General features: G+C 43.6%; 1 protein-coding gene across 1 annotated transcript; it reads left to right on the forward strand.

Moving 5' to 3' along the window:
• Window positions 1-776: 776 nt before the first annotated feature.
• Window positions 777-12,183, forward strand: LOC117843294 (putative aldehyde oxidase-like protein). Its single transcript, XM_034723861.2, has 10 exons — window positions 777-1,188; window positions 5,415-7,076; window positions 7,176-7,435; window positions 7,530-7,739; window positions 8,633-8,851; window positions 9,559-10,524; window positions 10,602-10,697; window positions 10,808-10,906; window positions 11,504-11,693; window positions 11,775-12,183. The coding sequence occupies exons 1-10, from the start codon at window positions 1,011-1,013 to the stop codon at window positions 12,005-12,007; spliced, it is 4,113 nt and encodes a 1,370-aa protein (XP_034579752.1). The 5' UTR covers window positions 777-1,010; the 3' UTR covers window positions 12,008-12,183.
• The last annotated feature ends 13,893 nt before the right edge of the window (window positions 12,184-26,076 follow it).

The raw sequence follows: 26,076 nt of genomic DNA on the forward strand, positions 1-26,076 counted from the left end.
GGTTACTTTAGGTTTTGTTTTCATTTTAAGTTTGAATTTTGAATTTAAATTTAAAATTCAAACACACTCACAATTAAGATCCAAATAAATCCAAAGAAAATCCAATTTACACAAGCACACATAAATTTAAATTAAAAGCACATTACTAAATGTAATTTGAGGAGAGAATTGGGAGGCCGTTTGAACAAAGTTTTAAATGAGCGCACAATTCAAACACAAAGTTTTGAAATTTTTGAAAATTCACTCATTTAATATTACTCCACTTTGAGGAATATTACAGCTTACATGTAGCGATGTCTGCTCTAGAGCACACTTGAGTATATTATCTCTCTACGAATTTGGCACGTGGATGCAGATGGATCACCGTGACTACACATGGACCGGGTTAAAAAAAACTTTGGTTACAAAAAGCGGCATGCTTATTTAATCAAAGGACTTGACTTGTCCATCGCAGCGCAATAGTCAGTACACCAACGCACGTCAAATCTCCAGGACTTCATATGCTTGCAGTACTATACACGCTTACCCCAAAACAGTGAAGGAAAAAGTGGCCACACCACCATGTCGTCGTCTCGGATCGACGTGTGGCGCATGCCGCAACAGCGATTGAGGGCATTTGAGCTCGCTGTAACCAACGTCCAAATCGCCCGGGAAAGGGAAAAAAAAATCGAGCGAGGTCGTGCACACGTTTTGCCGCTGATTGCCGCCAACAAACGGGGGTAACACACACACTGTTTGCACTTTGCACGACCTTACCAATCGGCATCGCGCTTGGAAATAAACAAAGCGATCACGGTCGCGCCGTTCGCCGTCGTCGCTCTCGCGTCCGGCGACACGCGTTGCGTCGCCGATCAGATGCGATCTCAGGCAGCCGGTGTCACGCAACCGAACACACACAGCTCGCATATTTATATTTATATATATACACACATATATATATGTATAGCTCCCCGGCCGGGCAGGTGTAGAGGGTGCGGTGGGTCAAGCTCGATCAAGCAGGGGTGGTATCCATGGCGTCGTCGATGTCGTCGGTGGTGGGGAAGGCGACGGCGGTGGAGAGGTTGGTGTTCGCGTTGAACGGGCGGCGGTACGAGGTGGCCGCCGCCGACGTGGATCCGTCGACGAGGCTGCTGGAGTTCATCCGCACGAGGACGCCATTCAAGGGCACCAAGCTCGGCTGCGGCGAAGGTACCTTTATTACCTGTGGCGTCCATGCATGCACTGTGTTTGTGTTGGTGTGCTTCTGTGTTCCAATCACGTACGGACACGAAATCACACAGATCAAAAGCAAATCATAGTAATACTACAATCACTGCGTTACAATAGTTCAAAGTTCAAACCAATACAGGTTATAACGTCATAGAATCGCATGCATATCGATCTGACAAAGTGACAAACCATGGCTGGAATCGCAACGGCAAACGATATACTTATTTTTCTTTATTTTCTGGATCCGAGGCTCATCTATAGTTATGTGCCACACGTCCTTACACATCCTTGAGCACCGACATACATGCTGCCATCATCCCAGAGTTAGACAGCTGGATGAACATGGAATTCAAGCTCTGTGCATTTGGCCGGATCCATATGTGTGTGCATCGTCCCACAAGTTGTGAAAGTAGAATAGCTGATAAAGTATACGCTACGATGTAAAAAAATAAAGCACATAGAGAACACACATAAAAAGAAGATACCATAAATTCTTTTTTTCACAACACAAAAGTATGACTTCCAGCCTAGACAGCTACTAAACTCGGAAACATGTACATAGCAAACTATATCAATGTATAGTTTGGTTGGATACTACTTCCTCCGTTTCAAATTTTATGCCGTTTTGGTTTTCTAAATTCATAGCTTTTAATTTGATATGCATTTAGATGTACACTATATCTATATACATGGCAAAAAATATGTATCTAGAAACATCAAAATAATCTGCAATTTGAAATGGAGGGAGTAGCTAGCATTCAAAGAAACTTAACAATAATATGGAGGCAAAGAGGAAGCATGGGGTTGTGTAACAAGTCCAACAACGTAGGCTGCCATGGTCTATAAATCCCATCGTGATCTGATTGATGGATGCATAATTGCATATGCATGCTTGCGTCGTTTAAACGAAGCAAGACTCTAAAGCAAGATTTTAAGTCTTCGGCTAATGACAACGCTGCTATAGCGTCGGTATAATAGCTCATTTGCTATTAGCTATTTTAGAGTTCTGTAGAAGCCAAAGATTTCAACACTACTCTAAGTACGGTCAATTCCATCAATACTGTCATTTTAGCTAGATGACGACATGGCAAGCACATATATCACACAATAAGGTAGTCCCTCCATACATAAATATTGCTATGCATCTAAATTAATATAGGGTTATGTCTAGATACATAGCAAAATCTATGTATCTGACTAGAAAAATCAAAACGACCTATATTTTGAAACAGATAGTGTAGTACTAGTTAGGAAGAGAAGGCACACCATCACGGTGGTGTGCTTCCTGTCGGAAATAAAGGCTGTAAGAACAAATAATGCAACGTTGAAATAAATCTCATTAGCGATCAGGCAAAATAAGATACGGAAGACTGGCGGCTAGATAACATATGGTAGCAGCCGGCGTCACGCAACCGATCACTACTTGTTCTTCAGCATATACAGTACAGTTTTAATTTGCAGCAGATCAGACGCTAAAAATCTTCGCCGATAGTGACAGGACTACATATATATAATATATAAAGTATAGTATAGATAACGTGGCATGCTCCGCATATAGTAGCGATGTTGACTCGCTGAAGTGCATATTTTAAGCCAACATAACAAGCTATCAAGAGTAGTTATAGTTATTTCCCTATATTTGTACGGAATCGATGGTGCGTATTGCACAGATCACACGACAAGAATAAAATAGATACCCATCTTGTTATATTATGGACTAATAGGTCAAAAAGGCTCTCTCCGTCCCAAATTGTAGGTCGTTTCACCTAGACATAGATCATATCTATATATGTAGCAAAAACTATGTAATTTGAAACGGAGGGAGTACGTCTCATTGCTACGGAGGACACCCCACGTGCAGAAAATCAAAGGAATTTTTTTTTGTACGAGTTAACCACTTAGAATTTGATTGTTTTTAAGTTCAGTAGACATTTAAACTTCACCACTTCTCTCTTGTGAACCACAAGGACCAGTGCATCCTATCATTCTACTCTTGGAGAACATTCCTTATTTGACACTAAAAGATGACTCAATTCCTCTCGTGACACTACAAATTTTCTATCTCTTATATAGGAAATAATTTAATAAGTTACTGTGAGAAATACTAGTTATTTTCTTATAATTTTTTAAAGTATTTTGGTACCATAAAAATTCACATAATTTATAAAAGTATCATAATTTGGTGAATTTTAATTTTAAACCCTAAAGGTAAGTCTGTCCTTTTAATAAAAATGGGTTTATATTCATTTGTTTTATGATTGCAAAAAGTTTTATGATTTCTGGAGTCGATCTGAAGATAGTTTCACCTGATCTAACTAACAAAAGTGACAAAAATATCAAATAAGGAATGAAAGTTAGAAGTTGATGTCATATTACGAATGCAAAATTTCAGGTTCAAAAAAGAAATTAAGTTATTTTCCAGTATCAAATAGGGAATTCCTCTTCTTCTTGCCCTGTATGAGCAAGCGGATACCGCTATAAAATACTACATATATTTCTACTAATCATTTTGATCATTATCTTTTCTATATATGTTTGAACTTTTTTCCCTAGGGATACGTCCAACTCTCTGTATCAACCCAAAACTCAACATCATTTGAGGTTTCTTCGTACCGATTAGCGATCCACGAAACCTCTTCAACAATGGACAAGGAGCCCGTGGAGAGGAAGAAGGAACGGGGAAGACATAAAGAAGAAAGTAGCAAGCAACAGAAATCACATGATAAAATAGAGATAAAAATACGATAAAACCTTAAAAAGATAAGTCATGTTTTGTAAAGTAAATGATTGAGGGGTATTAGAGCAACTCCAGTGAGTATGCCGGGGTGCATTTTTTTTTATTTGATCCTCTAAAGTATGAGGCTGTTTAGAGGTTAGTCTCCGTTTCCATAATATAAACGAGATTTGATGGGAACCAAATGACCAATTTGCCCTCGATCGCAAATGCTACCTGTTTGAGTTTAGGCATTTCGTCGAGCAGCTTCGGAGCTCCCTCCTCTTCCTGCGGCGGCGCCGTCTCCTCTTCCAGGCTCTCTAGCGATCTTCGCCGATGCGCACAACGAGGAGTCTCCGTTCCTGTTCCTTGCTTCGCCAAAGTACGGTCCCATTCATGGCCCGGGGGGGGGGGGGGGGGGGGGGGGGCGCGGAATGCGGCCACGGTTAGCTCGCGTCAGCGGCAGGGTCCGTTAGCTCGATCAGGGGCGGGCGGGCGGCGGGCGGCGGAAGGAGTGGGTCGCGGCGGCGACGGCGCAACGAGGGAGCCTTGTAACCGGTGGGACTAGGCCGTGCGCGCTGCGATCTCATCCCCAGGCTGCTCAGGGACGCCGCTGCCCCCTCCCCTGCTTGCAGTGGGGCAGATGGGTCTCCTTCGTCAGTGCATTCGTCCTCAGGTGCCGCCTTCTGTTTGCGACGGCCCTTGATTTCACCAGTGACGCCTATCGCGAAATACCATAGTTCGACTTTGGGATTCAGGTTAGCTCTGCATTTCTCGACATCCATCAGAAATTTTAGTGGAGCAATCTGCTAAGACGTCCTCAACAGAAGAATTGTATCTAGAGAGCGAGTTATCTTCATGACTGTGAGAGATTGGAGGATGCAGCAAGTTGCTGGGAAAATCTGTTCTAACTGCATGGGAAGGAGAATTGTTCTGATTGATTGTAATGGAATACAATGTTCGAAGTATTTTAAGGAGTATCGCTTTTGAAACAGAAGCAGGTGCTTCTACTCATAGAACCGCAATGCTCTCTGCTTTTCAAGTCATGTTGTGTCAATGTCTGAGTGTCAGTGTTCTAAATGGGGAGAATCTAATAGACATTGAATTCTAAAACTGATTGTTTCCTAAACTGAATTAATTTGGTATGTCTCAACCATTTTTGTATGACTACCTTGTGTTTTTTTTGTTTTGTTAATGCTTAGAAGAAAAATATTTACCAATTGGAATAAATCAAATCGCAACAAATTTGGTTATTTTAGTACTCCCTCTGTCCCAAATTATAGGTCATTTTGGCTTTTCTAGATGCATAGATATTATTATGCATCTAGAAATAGGGCATATCTAAGTGCATAACAAAGTCTATGAATCTAAAAAAGCCAAAACGACTTATAATTTGGGACGGAAGAAGTCAGATTTGGATCTTCCAGTTCAGCATATACTCGTGCGTGTGTGATGGTAGATTTAATTTGACATGTTATCACTAACTTTGCAGGTGGTTGTGGGGCTTGTGTCGTACTTATAGCAAAGTATAACCCCAAGACAAATGAAGTGACTGAATTTACAGCAAGTTCATGCCTGACACTTCTTTACAGTATAAATTTCTGTTCAGTTATCACTACTGAGGGTCTGGGGAACACCCAAGATGGCTTTCATGCTGTTCAGAAGAGGATGTCCGGGTTTCATGCCTCTCAGTGTGGCTTCTGCACTCCTGGAATGTGCATGTCTATTTTCACCTCCCTTATCAATGCTGACAAATCCAAGAGGCCAGAACCATCAAAAGGGTTCTCAAAACTAGAAGTATCAGAAGCAGAAAAGACTTTTTCAGGCAACTTGTGTAGATGCACTGGTTACCGTCCAATTGTTGATGCCTGCAAAAGTTTTGCATCAGATGTTGACTTGGAGGATTTGGGCCTTAATATATTCTGGAAGAGAGGTGATAAGAATCCAGACGTTAGTGATTTACCAAGTTACACTCTTGGTGGTGGAGTCTGCACTTTCCCGGACTTCCTAAAATCTGAGATAAAATCTTCCCTTGATGATTTGAATGATGCTTGTATTGCAGCATCCAGGGAGGGCTGGTATCATCCTAGAAGTATCAAAGAGTATTATGAGCTAATAAATTCTTGTTTATTTAGTGACTCAGTCAAAGTGGTTGTTGGGAACACCAGTACCGGTATTCCAGGATACAAGGATCAAGACCTCTACAATAAGTATATTGAGATAGGTGGTATTCCAGAACTTTCAAATATTGTAAGGACAGAGTCAGGCTTTGAAATTGGAGCAGCTACAACAATTTCTAGGACCATCGAGATACTTAAGCAAGAGTGTGAATCTATATCGTCTCCAAATTGCAGTGTTGTTTTCAGAAAACTTGCTGACCACATGAGCAAAGTTGCCACACCATTTGTCCGTAACACAGCTAGTATTGGAGGCAACATAATTTTGGCACAAAAATACCCATTTCCCTCAGACATTGCAACCATACTTCTCGGTGCTGGTGCTACTGTTTGTCTTCAGGTTGTTGCAGGACGGAGGCAAATTACTTTGGAAGAGTTCCTAGGGCAGCCTCCTTTGGATCCTACTACTTTACTCCTGAGCATATTCATTCCACATTGGATTTCAGATTATCAGACAAAAACAACTTTGTTATTTGAAACTTACCGGGCAGCACCTCGTCCTCTTGGAAATGCTGTTTCATATGTAAATTGTGCTTTCTTGGGGCATGCTTCTGTGGATCAACAATCAAATGCTCTTGTATTGAACAATCTGCGCTTGGCTTTTGGTGCATATGGAACAAAACATGCTATTAGAGCAAAGAAAGTGGAGGAATTCCTAGCTGGTAAATCACTCACTGCGTCGGTTGTACTTGGAGCAATTCAGTTACTTAGGGATGTGATTGTACCAATGGAGGGAACATCACATCCTGAATATAGAGTCAGTGCAGCTGTTGGATTTCTCTTCAGTTTCCTATCCCCTCTTGCGAAAGGCATCCCACAGCCTGGAAAAGCTCTGACCAGTGGTTCTGCTGATTCAGCAGATACAGATGATGTGCGTAACCTGCCAGTATCATCACGTCGAGAAACAATTTCCAATGACGATTATAAACCAGTTGGCGAGCCGATTAAGAAGTATGGCGTTGAACTTCAAGCTTCTGGTATGTAGTTACAGCATTACAATTTTTAGTATTTTTGTTAATATATTTTCCAAAATCTCCTTGCGGGGCTAGCTTTGAGCTTTCTGTTTTGTAAACCAGGGGAGGCAGTTTATGTCGATGATATTCCGGCTCCAAAGAATTGCCTCTATGGAGAATTTATTTACAGCACACAACCTCTTGCTCATGTCAAGAGTATTAAATTCAAGTCTTCATTAGCGTCAGAGAAGATCATCGATGTTGTTTCTGCCAAGGATATTCCAAGTGGTGGAGAAAATATTGGATCGACCTTCACATTTGGGGATGAACCACTGTTTGGTGATACAGTTGCTGAGTATGCTGGACAGGCTCTTGGTGTCGTGGTAGAGCTCACTCCCGCTGACTTAAAACACTTCATAGACTGTAGAAGATAGTTATGAATAATATTATATTGCTAAAACATTGCCTTTACCCCAGATTGCAGAAACCCAAAGGTATGCTGATATGGCAGCCAAGCAGGTTATTATTGAATATGACACTAAAGATTTGAGCCCACCGATCTTAACTGTGGAACAAGCAGTCGAAAACAGTAGCTACTTCAAAGTTCCCCCAGAGTTGTATCCTACAGAAGTTGGCGATGTTTCCAAGGGAATGGCACAAGCTGATCACAAGATCCCGTCAACAGAAGTATTTAGTTCAACAACCTTCCAGATCCTTTCACTATTTATTTTCACTTGCATCCTTATAATTGGATGGAAATTATAGACACGGTTCTACTTGCTCCAAAATTTGAAATTTTCATCCTCTTTGATCTATACCATAAATATTACCGCGTTAATATATCAATAGAGAGGAACTTTATGACATTTGAGAAGCCAAAAGTTGAGTCAGTCAATTGAACAGAACATTACTATTGTTGTTAATAGGTTTGGACTTTGGAGTCCTATCTACTCCATCACATATCTGAAAATTCAGGATTTCTGAGTCACTATGGTAATTGTCTTCAGTAATGACTGTCAGTAAATCTCAGCTTTCAATTCAGTGATCTGGGTGGTGTGGTTACACCCTTGGGTGTAGAGTAGTAGTTGTTTTAAATCAATAACTAAATGTTGTTGCATAATACTGCTTTATAATTTTGTTTCCATTGAATTCATATGCAAACTGAAGGTACAACTATACTAATACACCCTCACCCCCTCAATTCCTTCACCAAAGTTCTTTCTTACTTGATGGTTTTTATCTTTTGACGGTCTTGGTATGCGACTTGGCCATTATCTTATATAACTTCACATCTCTAGAATTTACAGAGAGTGCAATGTTCAGATTTCAAAACTACGACAATGCATTTAGTCACGCATGTTTTGTATATCCATCTTTGATGATTTGAAACATATACCGCATGGATTCAAAAGCATCAATTGCAGAGGGGGTTATGAAAATTCAAAATTGAATCGACTCAGGCTATCTTTGGATAATATGATAAGATCAATCACTGCACTTTTTCTTCTAGCACCAGTCTACTTTCCTTTTTGTGGAAATCAAGAGAGCATAGCAATATTTTGTGATTTTGATGACTGCAGGTAAAACTTGCCTCTGAGTACTACTTCTACATGGAAACACAGACTGCACTAGCCATTCCAGATGAGGATAACACCTTGGTGGTCTACAGTTCGTCACAGTACCCTGAACTTGCACAAAGTGTCATAGCACGGTGTCTGGGAATTCCATTCAGCAAGGTGCGTGTCATTACAAGAAGGGCTGGAGGTGGCTTTGGTGGAAAGGCATTTAGATCATTCCAGGTGAGAATCTAACAAACTAGATCACTAGCCCAATAATTCAAATTATATTTTTTAATCCAAATAATTCAAAGGTTTTCCTTGCAAGCTCTTTTAAGGTACACAATACCACTACTTGCAGATAGAATTTTTAATACTCTGAATCTTTTGAACTTTGGAGGTCTATGCATGTTTAGATTGGGACTAAATCCTGCAAAATAAAAAAGATTGGGACTAGTCTTGTGCATATGAAAATCTTTATTATTCCTCATTGTGAAGGGGTGTTAGCCTAGATGTTGCAGCAACAACCTTAGTAGCACCCAAGGTCCAGGGTTCGACTCCTTGATGGCACAAAAACGTGCCCCATACTGTGTGCCCCATAACGGTGAGCGGGACTGCGGCGGGATCAACTATATAATGACTCTTAGGAAGCCGCCACGTTAATTGAAGAGATTAGGCCACCCATACGGTGGCATCAACTATATAACGACTGAGACTTAACACAACCTTCTAAAGGTCTGTGAGTTGGACTCCCACTCGACCATGCCTGAACCATAGGAGCCCCATGTGGGCCATGGCTGGGCCTGTTGTGTCAGTGCTTGGGCCCTGGCGCCCTTCGCCCAATAGATTGGCTAGATTCCTTAAAGTGATCAGCAGTTGTTTGCTTTCATCCTTTTCTGTTCGTTTCCCTTGTATTTAACTTCTGATAGATATGATACATGCTTGTGTAGGTTGCAACAGCAGCTGCACTTTGTGCATACAAGTTGCGACGTCCTGTACGGATGTACCTTAATCGCAACACTGATATGGTTATGATTGGTGGTAGGCACCCAGTGAAAGCTCGTTACTCTGTTGGATTCAAGTCTGATGGGAAAATTACAGCTTTGCACCTAGACCTATTAATTAATGCTGGGATATCTCCAGATGCAAGCCCTCTGATGCCAGGAACAATTATATCAAGTGTGAAGAAGTACAATTGGGGTGCTCTGTCATTTGACATCAAGGTCTGCAAAACAAATAATACATCCAAATCTGTAATGCGGGCTCCTGGGGATACACAAGGCTCTCTAATAGCTGATGCTATCATTGAGCATGTTGCATCAGTACTTTCAGTTGATGCTAACAGCGTGAGGGAAAAGAATTTTCACACCTATGGTAGTCTTCAGTTGTTCTACCCAGATAGTGCTGGTGAAGCTTCTACATACACATTACATTCTATTTTCAATAGGTTGATCTCAACTTCGAGCTACCTGGATCGAGCTGAATCCATCAAGCAGTTTAACAGTAGCAATAAGTGGCGGAAACGGGGTATTTCTTGTGTTCCCCTCATTTTCAGAGTTGAACCAAGGGCAGCTCCTGGAAGGGTTTCTGTGCTCAATGATGGCTCCATAGTGGTAGAAGTTGGAGGAATTGAAATCGGTCAAGGACTGTGGACTAAAGTACAACAGATGACTGCATTTGCTTTGGGAAAATTATGGCCAGATGGGGTTGAAGGTCTTCTTGAGAGAGTGCGTGTCCTACAGGCTGACACCTTGAACTTAATACAGGGCGGGCTTACTGCTGGTAGCACTTCATCTGAATCTAGTTGTGCAGCCACCCTTCAGGCATGCAATATGCTGGTTGACAGGTTAAAGCCAGTCTTGGATAGGCTGCAGCAGCAATCCAAAGATGTCTCATGGGATACTTTGATTTCTCAGGTAAGTTTATCCCCCTCTAGTTTTCCACCTGCTATGTACAATACTGTTTCCTCCTATAATGCACTGTTCCCAAGCAGGCCTCTAAAGAAAATGTTAATTTATCTGCGAGTGCATACTGGGTACCTGGCAAAGAGTCTAATAAGTACCTGAACTATGGAGCCGCTATAAGTGAGGTGCGACAAAATCTTCTTTTAAAGGCCAATTTACAACAATGCAGTTTAATCATGTTTGGATGTCTTATTAGATGATATTCTTTCTGCTCAAAATATTCTGAAAAGTGCAGGTGGAGATTGACCTTCTTACAGGAGCAATTACTTTACTAAGGGGCGATCTTGTGTATGACTGTGGGAAGAGCTTGAACCCTGCAGTGGACCTAGGACAGGTTTGTAGTCCATCATTTTCAGTTTCCTGTTTTACCAAATTCTAAATTTGAATGTAAGTTCAGCAGTTAATTGATCTATCGAATAAACCCTGTCATAAGCTAAAGACAGGACGAGGACAACGTAATTTAAGTACATGAGAAATATGAACCACGTTTTCTGTTCATTGTTTGATGTATATTATAGAATTAACTTGTTGGGTGACATTCCTGGGAGTTTAGTGCTGGGAGTTTATTTATTTATTTTTATTTGTGAACATTGTTTCGTTTTGTTGCAGGTGTAGTTATGGATCGTTGCAATCCATGAATGTTGCTGCCGCAATGTTGCATGTTTCGAAATGTTGCGACATTCAGCGAACACCATATGTTTCTGGGTTATATGATCGGCATGCTAAAAACTAGACTCAACTAAATGACAGAATTATCATTTAGCTATTTGGGCATTTCCCTAGTCAAGAGTTTGCTCTGTTTCATATTATGCTGATCCGTTGGACACATTACTATAACTAAATACTTACATATGTTTTACAACATACTTATTGGGATCTAGCACATTGATATGATGACACCATATCTTATCTGTGGCATTTTTTTTTGCAGATTGAAGGTTCCTTTATACAGGGAATTGGCTTCTTCGTATACGAAGAATATGTTACGAACAGTGACGGCTTGATGATTAGCAACAGCACATGGGACTACAAGATCCCAAGTGTCGACATAATCCCAAAGCAGTTTAATGCCGAGGTTCTGAACACTGGATATCATAAGAACCGTGTGCTTTCTTCAAAAGGTAGGCAGTTCAGTGATTTCCTCAATGCAACATAGATTGAAATAAACTTGGTAGATATTAATTAACTACTGTTTCTGCCAGCTTCTGGTGAACCTGCCTTAATTGCTGCCTCATCGGTTCATTGTGCACTGAGGGAAGCTATCAGAGCAGCGAGAAGGGAGTTTGCAAACAGCACTGGATCCGGAAGCTCACCTCTGGAATTCCAGATGGATGTCCCTGCGCCAATGACACTGGTGAAAGAACTATGTGGTTTCGATATTGTGGACAAGTACTTGGAAAGTCTATCTACCCAGGAACGTGCAGCTGGGGCGTAATCGATAATCATGTTATCTCATTATTAAAGGAGTGGTATCATTGTCCTATCGTATGTTGTTTACGTAAAGTGGGTGTAAAGCTTTAGGATGTGTGCTTCTGGTGTGACATGTTTGTGATTGCGTTTGTAAGTGTCCTCTAAACTTTTTAAATTTGAGTGTCGATCAATTATTAAACACTCTCCTGCTAACTTAGTCAAACAAAGTGCAAGCCAGAATTAGAACCATATATCCAACATTCCGATGGATATATGTTTAATTTGCAACAAATTAAAGACTTGGTCCATGGCACACATGGCGCGCGGAGGGTTGGGTTTCGAGAACGTTCGAGAAGATGTCCGAGCCGAAGGGGCGCGCCGCGCGCGGAAGCGACTTGTCAGGGAAGAAGATGGGCAAGCTGGTTGTTTTGTGTTTATGACCCTAGAAGAGTTGCATTTCGTATGAAAAGCTCTGGAGAAAAGGACCTGATCATAATTATAAACTTTCCCAACCCTGTAACTGCAAATCTACCATCAAGACTCGGGCTCACCGCCGAAGCCGATATATCTATCTATCTATCTATCTATCTATCTATCTATCTATCTATCTATCTATATATATATATATATATATATTAATGCTAAAATAAGTACCCTGCACACCTGAGCCCTCCCACCGAGCCAGACTCGCGCCACCGCGCCCCATCGCTGTCTTTTTTTAAAGCTTTTTCCGAGTTTTTTTACCAACTCGATCCCACCACGTTGCGAGTAGATCGTGGGTCCACCACCCAGACGCGGTTTTGCCGGTTTTGGCTCTGTAGCCACCGTCCGCCCTTGAGTCCTTCCATTGCCGCCTCCCTTCCTGTCGATGCCGTGCAGCCCCGACGCGTTCCCGCCGATGCAACCGACGCCGCGTCGTTTGCCGAACTTCGTGCAGGCGGAGCGTCGCTATCATTGTCAAGATTAGTGGATCAAGACGGCGGCTAGTAAATTTCTTTTATGCGCGTAAGGCTTCGGATGGTGGCGTGAGAGGACACGGGTTTAGACTGGTTCGGGCAAGGAAAGCCCTACGTCCAGTATGAGGAGCTGCTCGTGTTACTCACACAAGGTCTGTAGTAGGGGTTACAAATGGGTCAGAGAGGGAGCCTGTTCCAGATCTCTTGGGTGTGCACTGATGCTCTCGAGGTGAGTGTGTGGGTTCTGTTGGCTTGAGAGTCCCCCATCTCGGGGCCCCTGGTTCTCCTTTTATAGCGCAAGGAGAGTTCAGGGTTACAGGTGAGGCCGGGTGTCTTGAAGAAGTAAAAGAGATAAGCTAAGTAAGGTAAATTCAAGGAGAAGGACCAAGTTCCCGGGTCGCCGCCTCCTGCTCCAGCCTTCGGCTCCTGTCAGCGCAGCCACCGGAGGTGGGCGGCTGCTGCCGGATCCTGTCGCCGGTCCTCCGGGCGACCGTCGCCACCGGGCATGATGATGGTGTCCGGTCGTGGCAACTGTGCACGTTGGGGGGAGACGGCTGACCCCTGTTGTCCTGCTTACGTCCCGTGGAACACGGACGTCACGTCCCTATCGCCGGATATGCTGGGCGCGAGAACGGGCGGCGCTCCCTCCTGTGCCGGGCGGCACATACTATGAGTGCCCTTTGACGAATCAGGGAGAGCCGCGGTCACTGTAGCCTGTGCTGTCGTGGCTATAGTGCTCCACCCGGGTACTTGTGATGGGTCACGTCAAGGGGCGCGGGAGCCTTTCTGCACGCTAGAGCCGCGGCGCATTTATGGTAAGATCGGTGAGGGGCCCACAAGATCCGCGCCCTTGTCTGCCGATTTGCGCCCGAGGCGGACCCTTGTCTTGTGGGCCCGGATGAGTCCGACCCCCTACGCCCGGGGTCGGGCAAGGCGGAGCCTTACGGTGAGGGGTCGGGCGCACCGGACCCTGGGACCGGGGGTCGGGCGAGGCGGAGTGTCGCCACCGAGGGGCTGGGAGTGTCCGACCTCGGGACCCTGAGTCGGGCGAGACGGAGCGGGATGTTCCCTGCCCATGCTGGGTCGGTGGTAATCGTCATTACCGCAGGCGGCCCTGGGCCTTCATGATTGTTGTTTTAAGGGGCATTAGGAGGTCGTTAATATTTCCCCCCAATAGTCGCCGCTGCCTCTCGCCTTTTCCTGCGCGTCGACACCGCAACAACCTTCCGGTGTTAGGTCTCCCAATTGTCCTCGGCCGTCTGATTCTCTGCACACCAACGCTGCCAGCGAGGCCCTCCACCGAATTGTGCTTCTAACCTTAGCTCGTCAGCAAGCTATCTTCCAACCATTCTCCCAATTAGATACAGGTAATCGGATGATGAGGTTTCATGTTTTTTTTGTTAGGGATTAGATCTTGCATTACAAGGCTTAATTTCTCATATCTTCTGATTTTTAGTCGCAACAGCCGCGGCTTACAGGAGGGTAGCGGTTGTAGGCTAGCAAGGATATAGTGTAGCAGCGGCTTGTTGGGGTGCTTGGCAGGTTTGAGAGGACGAGGTTCCCAACGGAAGAGGAACTGGAGAAGCTCAAGGGTCGTGGACAAGGTTCCTGATGGTGGGTTCGGCAATATCTTCGTGTCCTTTGCCTATCTCAACACTCTCCATGTCCTCTGCAGGACCCTGCCTGCTTGAGCTCTTCAGCTCCATCCTCAGCCTTTCAGATCGTGTGATGGTTCGGACCATGATGGTGTAACAACTCTGCCTTAATTAGGTGTACTTAAACTGAAACCAGTTGTTAGTCACTAAGCAAAAGGGGTGAAATGTCCATTTTTGAACCTAAGAAGCTCTTTTTGGAGTTTAAAATAAAACTTGAGATTTGTTTTCAAACTTAAATTTTTGCCCAAATAAGAGTTGTAAAACTTTTTATTTCAAGCAACTTTTGTTAAAGACACTTTGGCTAATTCGGAGTAGGAGAAGGTCAAAAACAAGAATCAAAATAGGAGTATTATAGAACCCTATAAACAACCTAAGTCCTGGAAACCGTCCAGAGTGCGCCCCTTGGCGAAGGTGTTCCTCCAAATTTTTGAGCTGAACTCAAGAAAAACCCTTAATACAAGTTGAAGTCCTCATATTGAAGAGCAACTCCTTCAATAACACTTTGGGTCTAATTCTACTCACAAGCTGCCCTAAAGTTGACTCAAAGATAGCCAAACCCCTGAAATCTCACCCACTCGGCTAAAATGCCCAAGTCTGAGAACTGTGGTTTTTGGCAAACTTGAGCTTGAGTTATCTCAAAATCCTTTCAAAATCTGAGCAAATACCTTTACTAAAGTTTGAACTACGGCCAGAGTTCTACAAGTTTACTTAAGGGGTACTCGAATGTTTAGTTGTAAATCTTGAGAGGAAAGCCCCCAAAGCTGGTCAAGTTGCTGCCCGACGCTGCCTCGACGCCAGCGCGCCCGGGCATGTTCGCCCGCCCGCTGCGCGCCGCGTGCCGCCGACCACTGGCAGCTCGCCGGCGCCCTATCCCCAGCGAGAAAGCGACAGGGCGAGAGCCTCGACGCCCAACTCGCACCCACGACAAGACGGGGCGAGCGCCGTGCTGGCCAGTCGCCGACCGAGCACATCCCTCGCTCCTGCCGCGCATCCGCTTTGCCCAACCGGAGCTTTGCCCGCTTGCCGGAGAAGCCACCACGCCGCCATCGTCCCACGTCCCCGCCCGCTCACCCAACCAGAGCCTTGGCGCTCCGTTTCACCTGCCCGATAGACCGGATGCACACGCCACGCTTCGCCCGTGGCCAACCACGGCAAGAGCGCGCCTGGAGCTCCGCTTCCCAGGGCCAATGGTGCCACTGGCCAATGGCCGCCTCGCCCACGCACCCGCCTTTCCCGGCCTTATCCTTCCGCCACCGGAGCCACCACCCCCAATCCGGCACTTGACGCGACCAGACACACGCTCGAACTCACCAATCCTCCCGCCCAGCAAAACCGCGCTTGCCTGACGCTATCTCCCTTGCCCAATGCTCGGAGGATCTTGTCCCCGGAACTCCGCTTTTCTGGCCAATGGAGGCGTCGACCAATCACCGCCGCGACAGAGCACTTCCTTCTTCCTCGATCTTATCCTTTCGCCCGCTTGAGCTCGCTTCCTTCCTCTGAACACTTCCGCGCAGCTATAAAAAGGGTACCGAAGCCTCTTACCGGAGTCCCCTTCGCCATCACTGCCTTTGCTGCACTACTTGCTCTATTCTTCTGCACCGCACTCGCCGCCGCCTGAGCTCTCTGTGGAACTCCCCTTCCGCCCAACACCGCACCTTGCCGACACCACCCACCGCTTCACCATCCTCTTGCACAGCTCTAGAGCTTGTTTGCTGTCCACGACAAGCCCCACCGCCGCCAGAGCACCGCCGAACCTCGCCGCCGCCCGAAGCTTACCGCCTTTCGCCGTTCCGCTTCGGCTTGTTTCTTTCCGACCCCAAGACCTCGCCCATAGGACCGGAGGTAAGCTGCCGACCCCTGTCCGTCTTGCCTGACCCCTGTCCATCTCGCCCAACCCCTGTCCGTCTCGCCCGAGTGTTGTCCGCCTCGCCCGACTCGCCCGAGTGTTGTCCGCCTCGCTCGAGGGCTCGGCTGTGTCTTGTCTTTTGACTGAGGGTATCTGTGTAAATTCTGGGGACTTCTTTGTGTTGAATCTGAGGATCCCGGTACAGTCTTTCCTTAAGTCTAAGGGTCAGATTATAGGTTTTTCCTGGTCCGACTCTTTTAACTCATTTTAAATCAACAGGAGCTTGGAAGTTTCATCTTAAATTGAGGAAAAATCGGAAAAATGTGAAATCACTTTGTTGGAATCCTTGTTCTGTCTAGTTTCTTGCAAAAATAGGTAATTTTGGAAGAGGTACATAAAAATATTCAGAAGTACATAACTCGCCTAATGCACTTGAACCACCCCAAACGTAGCCTCTCTCTCTCTGTGCAAGCTCTAAGTTGCAAGAATCTAAATGTGTACAAGCATGAATACAACTGACCTCCTGCATGTGCATGTCGTGTAGAAGCTAGCTGTGGCGGAACCGTCCAACTTAAACTGGTTTAAATGCGCCTAATTGCTGCTGACGCTGCAATTATGCGAAACGCACTTAAAATAGTATAAGTCCGGTCGTCCGTCGAGTGTCCCTAGGACTCCTCGAAAGATCCACGTCGTGTCTCATAGCCATACATCAGGATTGCATCCGCGATGGGATAGAATCAACAAATATTACATTTTTTACATACATACACGAGGTACGAGTTAATACAGAACATAGTTTGAAGCAAACTTAACAGTGCAGTGTTAGACAGAGTTCTAGGATTTAAAACATAAACGGTTCGGATGGAGATGAGCATTATGAGACTTCTTCTAGGGGTATTGTGAGACTCGTAACAATACCCTAGGATTTTGGGGCTTCCTCCTCGGTGGACTCCTGCGGTGCTTCTAAAAAGATAGCCACAAGGGATAACCCTGAGTACGGAGTACTCAGCAAGTCTTACCCGACTAACCAATATATAGTTTTTCTTGGAAGTGCATGATAGCTTTTTCGGTGTACTTGGCTGATACATTTTTGCCAAAAAGCTTACTACAAGTGAGACCTTAGTTTTATCTTTTATTTGAGTTAAGTCGTTACCTAGCCATTCTAGATGATGATAAAAGATTAATTGCGAACAACAAGGTGTTAAGTCATACATCAAACATTATCAGAAAGATATGACATTCATGAATTTATGCTACGATGCTCAACGGTGATCAAGTGCATTCATAACCGAGAATTGCGGCGATCCGGATCATATTACATCCTGCAGGAGAGTACCCTGATCACCAGTTATACACGACTGTCCAGGTCGTACGTAACGACTTTTCGATTAGCAAAATCAATGATTGGGAATAAGACTACCCGGACCCAGGGACGCACCCCCACATGGGAGCCCACGTCTGGCCCGATCACCATGTGAGTTTCAGGCTACGCCCCTGCCAATCTCCAGCACGTCAAGCGCGGGTACAAAGTATTCCCGATCAGAGATTTTACTAACCTACTGGGCTTTACTGGTCCCATACCCAGTAAGTGATCAGATGATTATCACTTGATCAAAGGTTAAGACAACGGATCGGGCCTTAACCAAATTAATCTAGCAGACAGAACTACATCCTTAGCTTCTGTCCGCTTCTCAATTCCAAGCCATCCTTTCATAATTAACATGTATGACTCAAAATTTTTCCTTAAGGTTGGTAAACCAAACATTTAAGCAACTAAGCAATTCTAGACTTGGGTTATCTACTAAAGGTTTGAACAAGTGGCAAAGATGTCCTTAAAACAAGGTATGATAATGCACAAGAATGGGTTTCAAGCAACTCCTAGACTTAGTGCATACATATAGCAAATAACCAATAATGGACACATGAAATATTGACTCCAAAATAATAGGTATAATGCACCGGGGCTTACCTTGTTCGCTAAAAAAGTTAGCACTGTCCGAAGGGTTGGCCTCGCAGGGGACCAATTCAAAGATTTCCTCAAACTCCAGAGATCCTTCTGAATATTCCGAAAAATCTCCTTCTGGTGCTTCGGTGTCTATAACACAACATATGCAGGGGTTAGGAATGCAAATTTTGAATATAAGACTATACAACTTTCCTTCATGATAGAGTTGCAAGCCAACAAGGACTATACAATTTATCATGATAAAGTTGCAAGCCAACACACAAAAACCCGAAAAGGTTAGCCCACAGTTTTTATTTCCTTAATTATCCTTACTTAAGGCCTTTTCTTTTTAATTTTAGAAAATGTTATAATTATTTTCTAACTTGAAAACCTAATTTCCTATGAGTTAATAATAATTTGTGATTATGAAAATGTTATTCCATATTTTATGCATTTAATAAAGATTAAGTATTTATTTAATTACCTTAAAAGAAAGGCATTAAATAAATACCCAAATTTTTATTATTTTTCTAGGGTATAAAAATTTTAATGCATAAAGGAAAATAAAACAAGCCTAACAAAATTGGTTTCACTAATTTTGGACACTCCTATAAATTTCTGTGATTTAAATGGTGAGATTCGGATTTAAACTATTTATTCTATAAAGGAAATCTAATTTTCTTGAAAAACACCCCCGGCAACTTTTCTCACGCGACCCTACTCTACCCCTCTCACTTGCGCTGGGCCCGCGGAGCGGACCCACCCCTTTCTCCTATCCATCCTACCCGCTGGCCCCTTTCTCCTTGGCCGGGCCCTACTGGTGACGGCCTAACGGCCCATTTTTCTTTTTCTCTTTTTTTCCCGCACGCTGGCCTGCTGGATCTCTGGGCCTCCGGCCTTTTTCTCCCATCGGCCAACCGCGCCGGCTCCTTGGGCCAACTGGGCTCCAGCCCAACTCACTCTCCCGCTCGGCCGGCCTCCTTCTCCTCCTCTTCCTCTGACGCGTGGGCCCATCGACGCCAGGCTCTTCTTCCTCCTCCTGCCAAAACTGGGCGCGACAGGGGGCGGTGCGGCTCGCCGGCCGGTGCCCCACCGGCGACGGGGCTAGGCCGGGGGAGCGTCTCTGTGCCCTCACGCACCCGCGCGCGGTGACATCTTCCCGGAAGACGGCCGGAGCTGCTTCCTCCACGGCGGCAGGCGGCGGTGCCTATGGCCGGTCGTGGTCAAGCATGACGACGGCGCAACCTATCCCAACGACTACTGCTACACCTTCCTAGCATCCCAAGGACCTGCCTATGACTACCCAGGAAGGAAGAGAGCAAGCGCAAGGAGGTTCTCACCGTGAGCAGATGGTGCGGCGACGACGGATAGAAACAACGGCGAGCACGGGTACTCCGGCAAAGATGTTGGACAACAACTTAGCTGGGGTGTAGCTGGGGTGTCTGTGGAGGAGTGGGCGAGAGGAATCGACGGGAGGTGAGGCGTGGTGGGAGAATTTTTCCTGGCAGCGGCGGCTTGGACAGAGGAGCGGCGGCGGTAAAAGAACGGCGGTAAACGGGCGGCGCGGGAGCGGTAGATATACGAACGGTTTACCGCACGCATGAACGACACCGTGGCCTACCTATGGACTCGCGTGGCAAGGAGGTGGCGTAGCTGCCGTGCTGGCGGGCAACCAAGAGCGCCGGCGGCGACACGTCGAGCGTAGCTCTGTCATCCCCCTCCTTTTCTTGTTTTTCTGACGCCCGAACTTCAGACCCAAATCACGGTCGATTTCCAATCCGACGGTGCATATGTGTCTTAACTAAAGTTGTAGATAATCTTGAGCTTTTCAATTCATATTTAAACCTTTGCCCGAGATAAACATCCAAAAGTCTTCAAATTTGAATTTTTCTCTGGCAAATGACTGAACCCTTCTATCCTTCCATTCAGTTTCGTCAGTCAATCAATGTGGTCATTTGCCCGACTTGGTGAATCATTTTGGTGGTCCAAATCCTCTTCTTGTAGTCCAACTTCTTCCCAATCGTGTTCTACAACATCCAAGGATTCCATTTTGCCCATAATCACTTATACCCTTTGCACTAGATTTTGCTGAAATTGGCTTCAAATTTGACTACATACTGCTGTTTCAGACTTAGCCATTTTCAGCAAAACAGTCAACCCGTGACAATGTGCTGACTTTGAGCTTAAATTTAAATTTGTTCCCCTCACTTTTCCTGATCAACAACACCTGAAGATACTTGTCCAAAGTCCATACTTTAATATGGTATAGTTGTTTGGATCCACTTATTTGAAAAATTCAACAAAATCTAATTTCCAAAAATGAACTTTATGCTGTTTTTCTGAAATTCCTGTTGTCGGACAGGGAACAGTACTTTGATTTTTAATTTCTCTCTTTGATTTTTTTGAGGTATTTAGAACCAAATCTTGTCCCAAATCTTGATCTTTAAGTTCTAATCATTCTTACACCTCCATTCCATATTTTTGCTGAATTTTTCTGAATTTTGAATTCAAAAGTCAAATTTCGGTCAAATTTGACCCGAATTTGATTTTTGGCCAATTTCTTCTTCTTTTCTTCATGGATTGCTTCCCTCTCTTCAGAGTCACTTTGATGACTAAAAATGGCAGGTATTACACTAATCTCGCCGACGGAACCTACGAGCTCCACCCTACACCGGAGGAAGAACCCACCGCGGAGCTTCATCACTTGGAGGGTGAGCCCGAGCTAGATCAAGACCCCGAGGAACCGCTAACCTTTCCTGAAGGCAAGCCCCGGCGCATGACCCCCTGTTTTAAATTTATGCAAGTTGTTGATGCTTATGATTGTGCATTTACGTTTGTAGGAGTTGATTGAAACCATAGATGCATGAACTAAGTACCTTGATCTGAATACTAGTTGCTAAGGTAGAGTAGTTGCAATGCTTAATAGGACTCGGTAAAAGTCGAGTGATTTCCTGTCACTCGCGAGTTATAGGAGTTGATTACTTTACTTACGCTGCAACTATAAGGACGATGGACGGGGCCGGGATTATGCTCGATACTTGGTGGTTTGCCCTGTCTGTCTAAATGAAAATGGACTAAGGTCGAAACGTGTCGGCGTTCGTGATCAAGTGTTTGAAAGTACTAATCTCATACCTAGTATGGGATGGTGAAGCCTAATACCTGATTGAACTGGGACGTGGCTTATACTCCTGCTGTCCCTGGAACGAGGTTCCCATGGTGCATCATGTGGCTACAAGTGCGGTCGCAGTGCAGCAATAGGTCGGGACTGTGGAGCATTGCATGCCAAGGGAAGTTTGACCCTGACACGTGCCTAGGGATCGATGGGGACAGCTGACAAATGAAGCGACCCTTCGTGGTGCGCGGATGTTGTGAGATTAGATTCGCCATGTATGGTTAATAAATTCGAATCGATTCATCTGCCTCTCACAGTTTGGGACTGCTTGATCGCTATTCTGCACTGAGTAAAGATGGAACATAATGATGATAGTAATCTTGATGCTTGTTCTTAATTGTTTGGAAACTATGCTTGCTTAGTATAAGTTGCTAATTTAGACTCGTTAAAGAACGTAGAACTTGAGCTAAAAGCCTTACATGTCAGGTTCTGGTAAAAATAGTTATCACCCGATGGGTCAGTCTTGCTGAGTATTAGTTGCTCAGCCTTGTTGTGGCTTAACTTTTCAGGTGATGTTCATAGTTTGGCTGCTGGCACCACTTGGCCTACCCAGCTCCCTCCGGGCTGGACAGTTGAGTGGGATCCCTCCTCGGACGGCGAGGGCAGGGATTATTGATGTCATGATCGGCTTCGTCATGATATCGTGTATCGACGTTTAGCTTCTGCTTGTTTTCTTCGTCTGGTTGAACCTTGCAAATTTGGTTGAAATTCGAAAACTCTGATGTAATAAATTGTTGAACTATGTTAATGTGATGGGAATATTGTAATCTCTATGCCACTCACCTTCATGTGAGCAATGCTTCTCGATCCTGTGTAAGTGGTTTATCGGATGAAATCCGACGGACAACCGAGTTGACTTGCTTAAAGTGCATGATCGCGTGTCAGGTGACTTAAGTGCATTTTAGCCAAGTTAATTTGGACGGTTCCGCCACAGATGGGCCCTCTAATGGATTCAGTGAGCTTATCCATCCACATCCATGTGTATTCAAGATTGCTAAATACGGAGTATATTTTCTAATTCTGAATTAGAAATGCTAATTAGAATAAGCTGTGTGCTAGAGAAATCACAACAATGCCGAGATGAAGCACTGCAGGTTTTGTTTTTCCCTATCTTGATTTCCTTCTTTTACTTTGCAAGTGATTTTTCTATATATTCATAATTTCCCTGGTTTGTGCTGCTTGTTTTCTGTAGCCATGCAATTAATTATTTTAGGGTTATCTCACAAGAATAGAATCGTACCTTTTCATTTCCTGAACTAGTTTGAGAAATGTTGGAAATTATTCCTTTTTGACAATGTTATATGGAGTTTTGAGGTCCTTCATGACATTGGAGATTATTCCTAAACTTTGCATAGCTCTTTTATTTTTTGGCAACAACTGAGGTGGAGGTGAGCTTAATTGCTTAGTAAAGCTAGCATGTTTTATAACTTTATGTCCATATGAATGCTACTGATTTCCGTGAGCTATACGGCACACCAGTGTATTATCAGCTCATCTTTAGCTAATGTTCCAAATTAATGCCATCACCATTGTTTCTTGAATGTTGAAAATACTCAATAGTGATTTGCTTAAATAAAACTCAAACTCATTCAGTTATTCAACATGTTTACTTTCAGAGATGTAAACTATATCTGTAAGGTTTCTTTCCTGAAAAACTACTTTTATTCAGATTCTTCGGATGCATAATGATACTATAGTTTTAGATCAATTAGAATAATAATGATAATTTGCTAGAACCAGGGGTCGCTTATCTTTTGTTTCCCTGTACTTGAACGATATCTTCATCTTAACATTAGCATGGTATCCTGAAATAAATATCAGAGCTAATACCACCGCTCCTAAGACATATATACTGATTAGATTTGCCAATCCAAATTTGCTAGCCTGCTAGGTGCAGATCTGGTTGTTTTGATTGACTGATATTAATAAGTTTGGATCAATATATTTTGCTAATCATTCCAAATGTTCCGAAGCTTTGGACTTCCAAACATTGTGAAATCTTTTTGTAGGAAATAAGCTTTGGACTGATATTTTTGGGGGGTTGTTGTGGCAACTTCACCTACAACAAATCATGCTAGATTCGTGGTGTAGTTTCCGAGCAATGTATTGTAGGATCTAGTCATGCTTACTTTATAAATTTTGTGTTCCTCATTTGAGTTTCTTAATGTGCAACAACTCTGATTCTGACCTCCATCGTGGTGGAAGTTGCTTCAGATCGACGGTATTCGGCCCCTCAAATCAGCCTGTTGTTTGAGTTTTGCTGCCAGTAAATCGTGCAATGAATCCATACAAGGATAGCTAATCCCCTCTTCCATTCATCTATGTTGATTTATATTTTGGTTAAGATTACAACAGCATGGTGGAAGGACTTCGCATTTGCTGGTACTGAAGCTATATTAATAAAGAAATTGTTCTGATGCTATTAGCCTTGCCAGTGGTTTTGGTGCAATATACTAATCCTATTTCCAATTCTAACTTTTACACCTGCATCAATTAGTCCAAAAATCTTCCCTTATTCAGAAAGTTCAGATAAAATACTCTTATTCAGAAAGTTCAGATGCAATGCAAAATGGTAATGTTAATTATTGCGAGAACTCCTTTTTTGTTTTATTCCAAGGGTGGTTAACGTTGTAAGGTTTTCAGAGTCTATTGTTGATCTGGAAGTAGAGGTAATTTCTTTGTCAATATCACACAAGTTTTAACTATGCACGGACTTTATAGATTTTGTTCCATCTAGTGTGATACTGTATCTTTTTGTGATTTCTACATTACCAAAGCAACCAATTCATTTGTTATTACCTTGTGTCTAATTATGCCTTCTGGAGCTTGGTTTGTGGAATTAATAATGTATGTGCATTAAATAAAGAGCTTGTATTTAATCATGTGAGCAACCTGGGAAGTGTGAACTATGTTTTGATAAGATTAAGGCTTGCAAGTCTGGTGAACCCCCCATGATAGTAGTTGCAGATATTGTGTGCCCTCCCTTTGTCTTGACCGTGTCACTGAATTATGTGGAACTTTCATTTGTCTATTTTCTCTCAGCACTATTTCTATACTGCACACCTATTTTGATAATGCAATGTTAACAGAAAACTATATCTCACAGAGGCCTGGCAATAACGTAGAATTGGTTAGACAAGTGTGGGGGAAATGAGAGAGAAGCGTAGGAAGAAGAGAAAGAGAGTAGCAGTTCTATTTGTTGCTACTATCATAGGCATGATTGTGGACTATTATCATCGGAAAAGACTAGACATGTTATTGATCCTGCTGAAGTGGAAGAGAGAAATGTTGCTGGTCGGAAACAAATGCTAAGGAATATGTACCAAGGATCAAATGTTTTTTGCTATGAGAGTTTGCGCCTAACTAAGAGATCATTTTCTGACCTATGCGCTATCTTATGTGAGAGGTGCGGTATGTGTGATACCTTGAATGTGTCGGTAGAAGAAAAGGTAGCTATCTTTTTAGTGGGTCATGGCACTAAGATGAGGATGATTCGTAGCTCATACGGGTGGTCACTTGAGCCAATCTGCCATCATTTCAATGAGGTGTTGAGAGTGTTCTATCATTATGCCATGAATTTATTATGCTTCCCAATCCATCAGCTGTACAACCTAAGGATTCCAAGTGGATGTGGTTTGAAGATTGCCTTGGAGCATTAGATGGTACACACATTGACGTTTTTGTACCTTTGGCTGACCAAGGGAGGTATAGGAATAGGAAGCAACAGATTACCACCAATATTTTGGGGGCTTGTGATCGTCACATGAAATTTGTTTACGTCTTAGCAGGATGGGAATGATCAGCTTCAGATTCACGTGTGCTACTTGATGCAATGTCTCGGGATGATGCATTTGTTATTCCAAGTGGGAAATAGTAGATGCTGGATACACCAATGGATCAGGCTTTCTTGCTCCATATCGATCCACTCGCTACCACTTGAATGAGTGGGCTGCTCAAGGGCATAACCCATCCACTGCAAAAGAACTATTCAATTTGCACCATTCAATAGCTAGAAATGTGATAGAGGGAACATTTGGGCTGTTGAAGATGAGATGGGCTATACAAAGAAGCAACTCATATTTTGACCTACAAAATCAGGTATTCCGTAGTTAGTGGCCTAGCTTGAAATTCAACTTTGAATGAGCCTAGCATGTAACTCACTTCTACTAAATTCATGCAAAATAGGATTAGTGCTTGCTGCATATTGCACAACTTTGTAAGTGATAGGCAGAGAGATATGGATGACTTACTTACACACCAAGTTGATCAAGTAATATCTATTGAATCTCATGAAGTTCAAAGTGAAGCGGGTATGATTACCAATGTTCAATCATCAAATGAATGGAGCAATTTTAGGAATACCAAAGCTAACCGAATGTTTGCTGATTAACAAGTGAGACGTGATCAATGTATGATAAAATCTATCATCAATGCATGCTCAAATTTATGATAAAGAATATTTTTTTGTAGATTTGGTGTTGCTCCCTAATATTTTACTGATAACCTTTGTAAACTTTTTC

Source organism: Setaria viridis, chromosome 2 (genome assembly GCF_005286985.2).
Source record: "Setaria viridis chromosome 2, Setaria_viridis_v4.0, whole genome shotgun sequence".
NCBI lineage: Eukaryota > Viridiplantae > Streptophyta > Magnoliopsida > Poales > Poaceae > Setaria > Setaria viridis.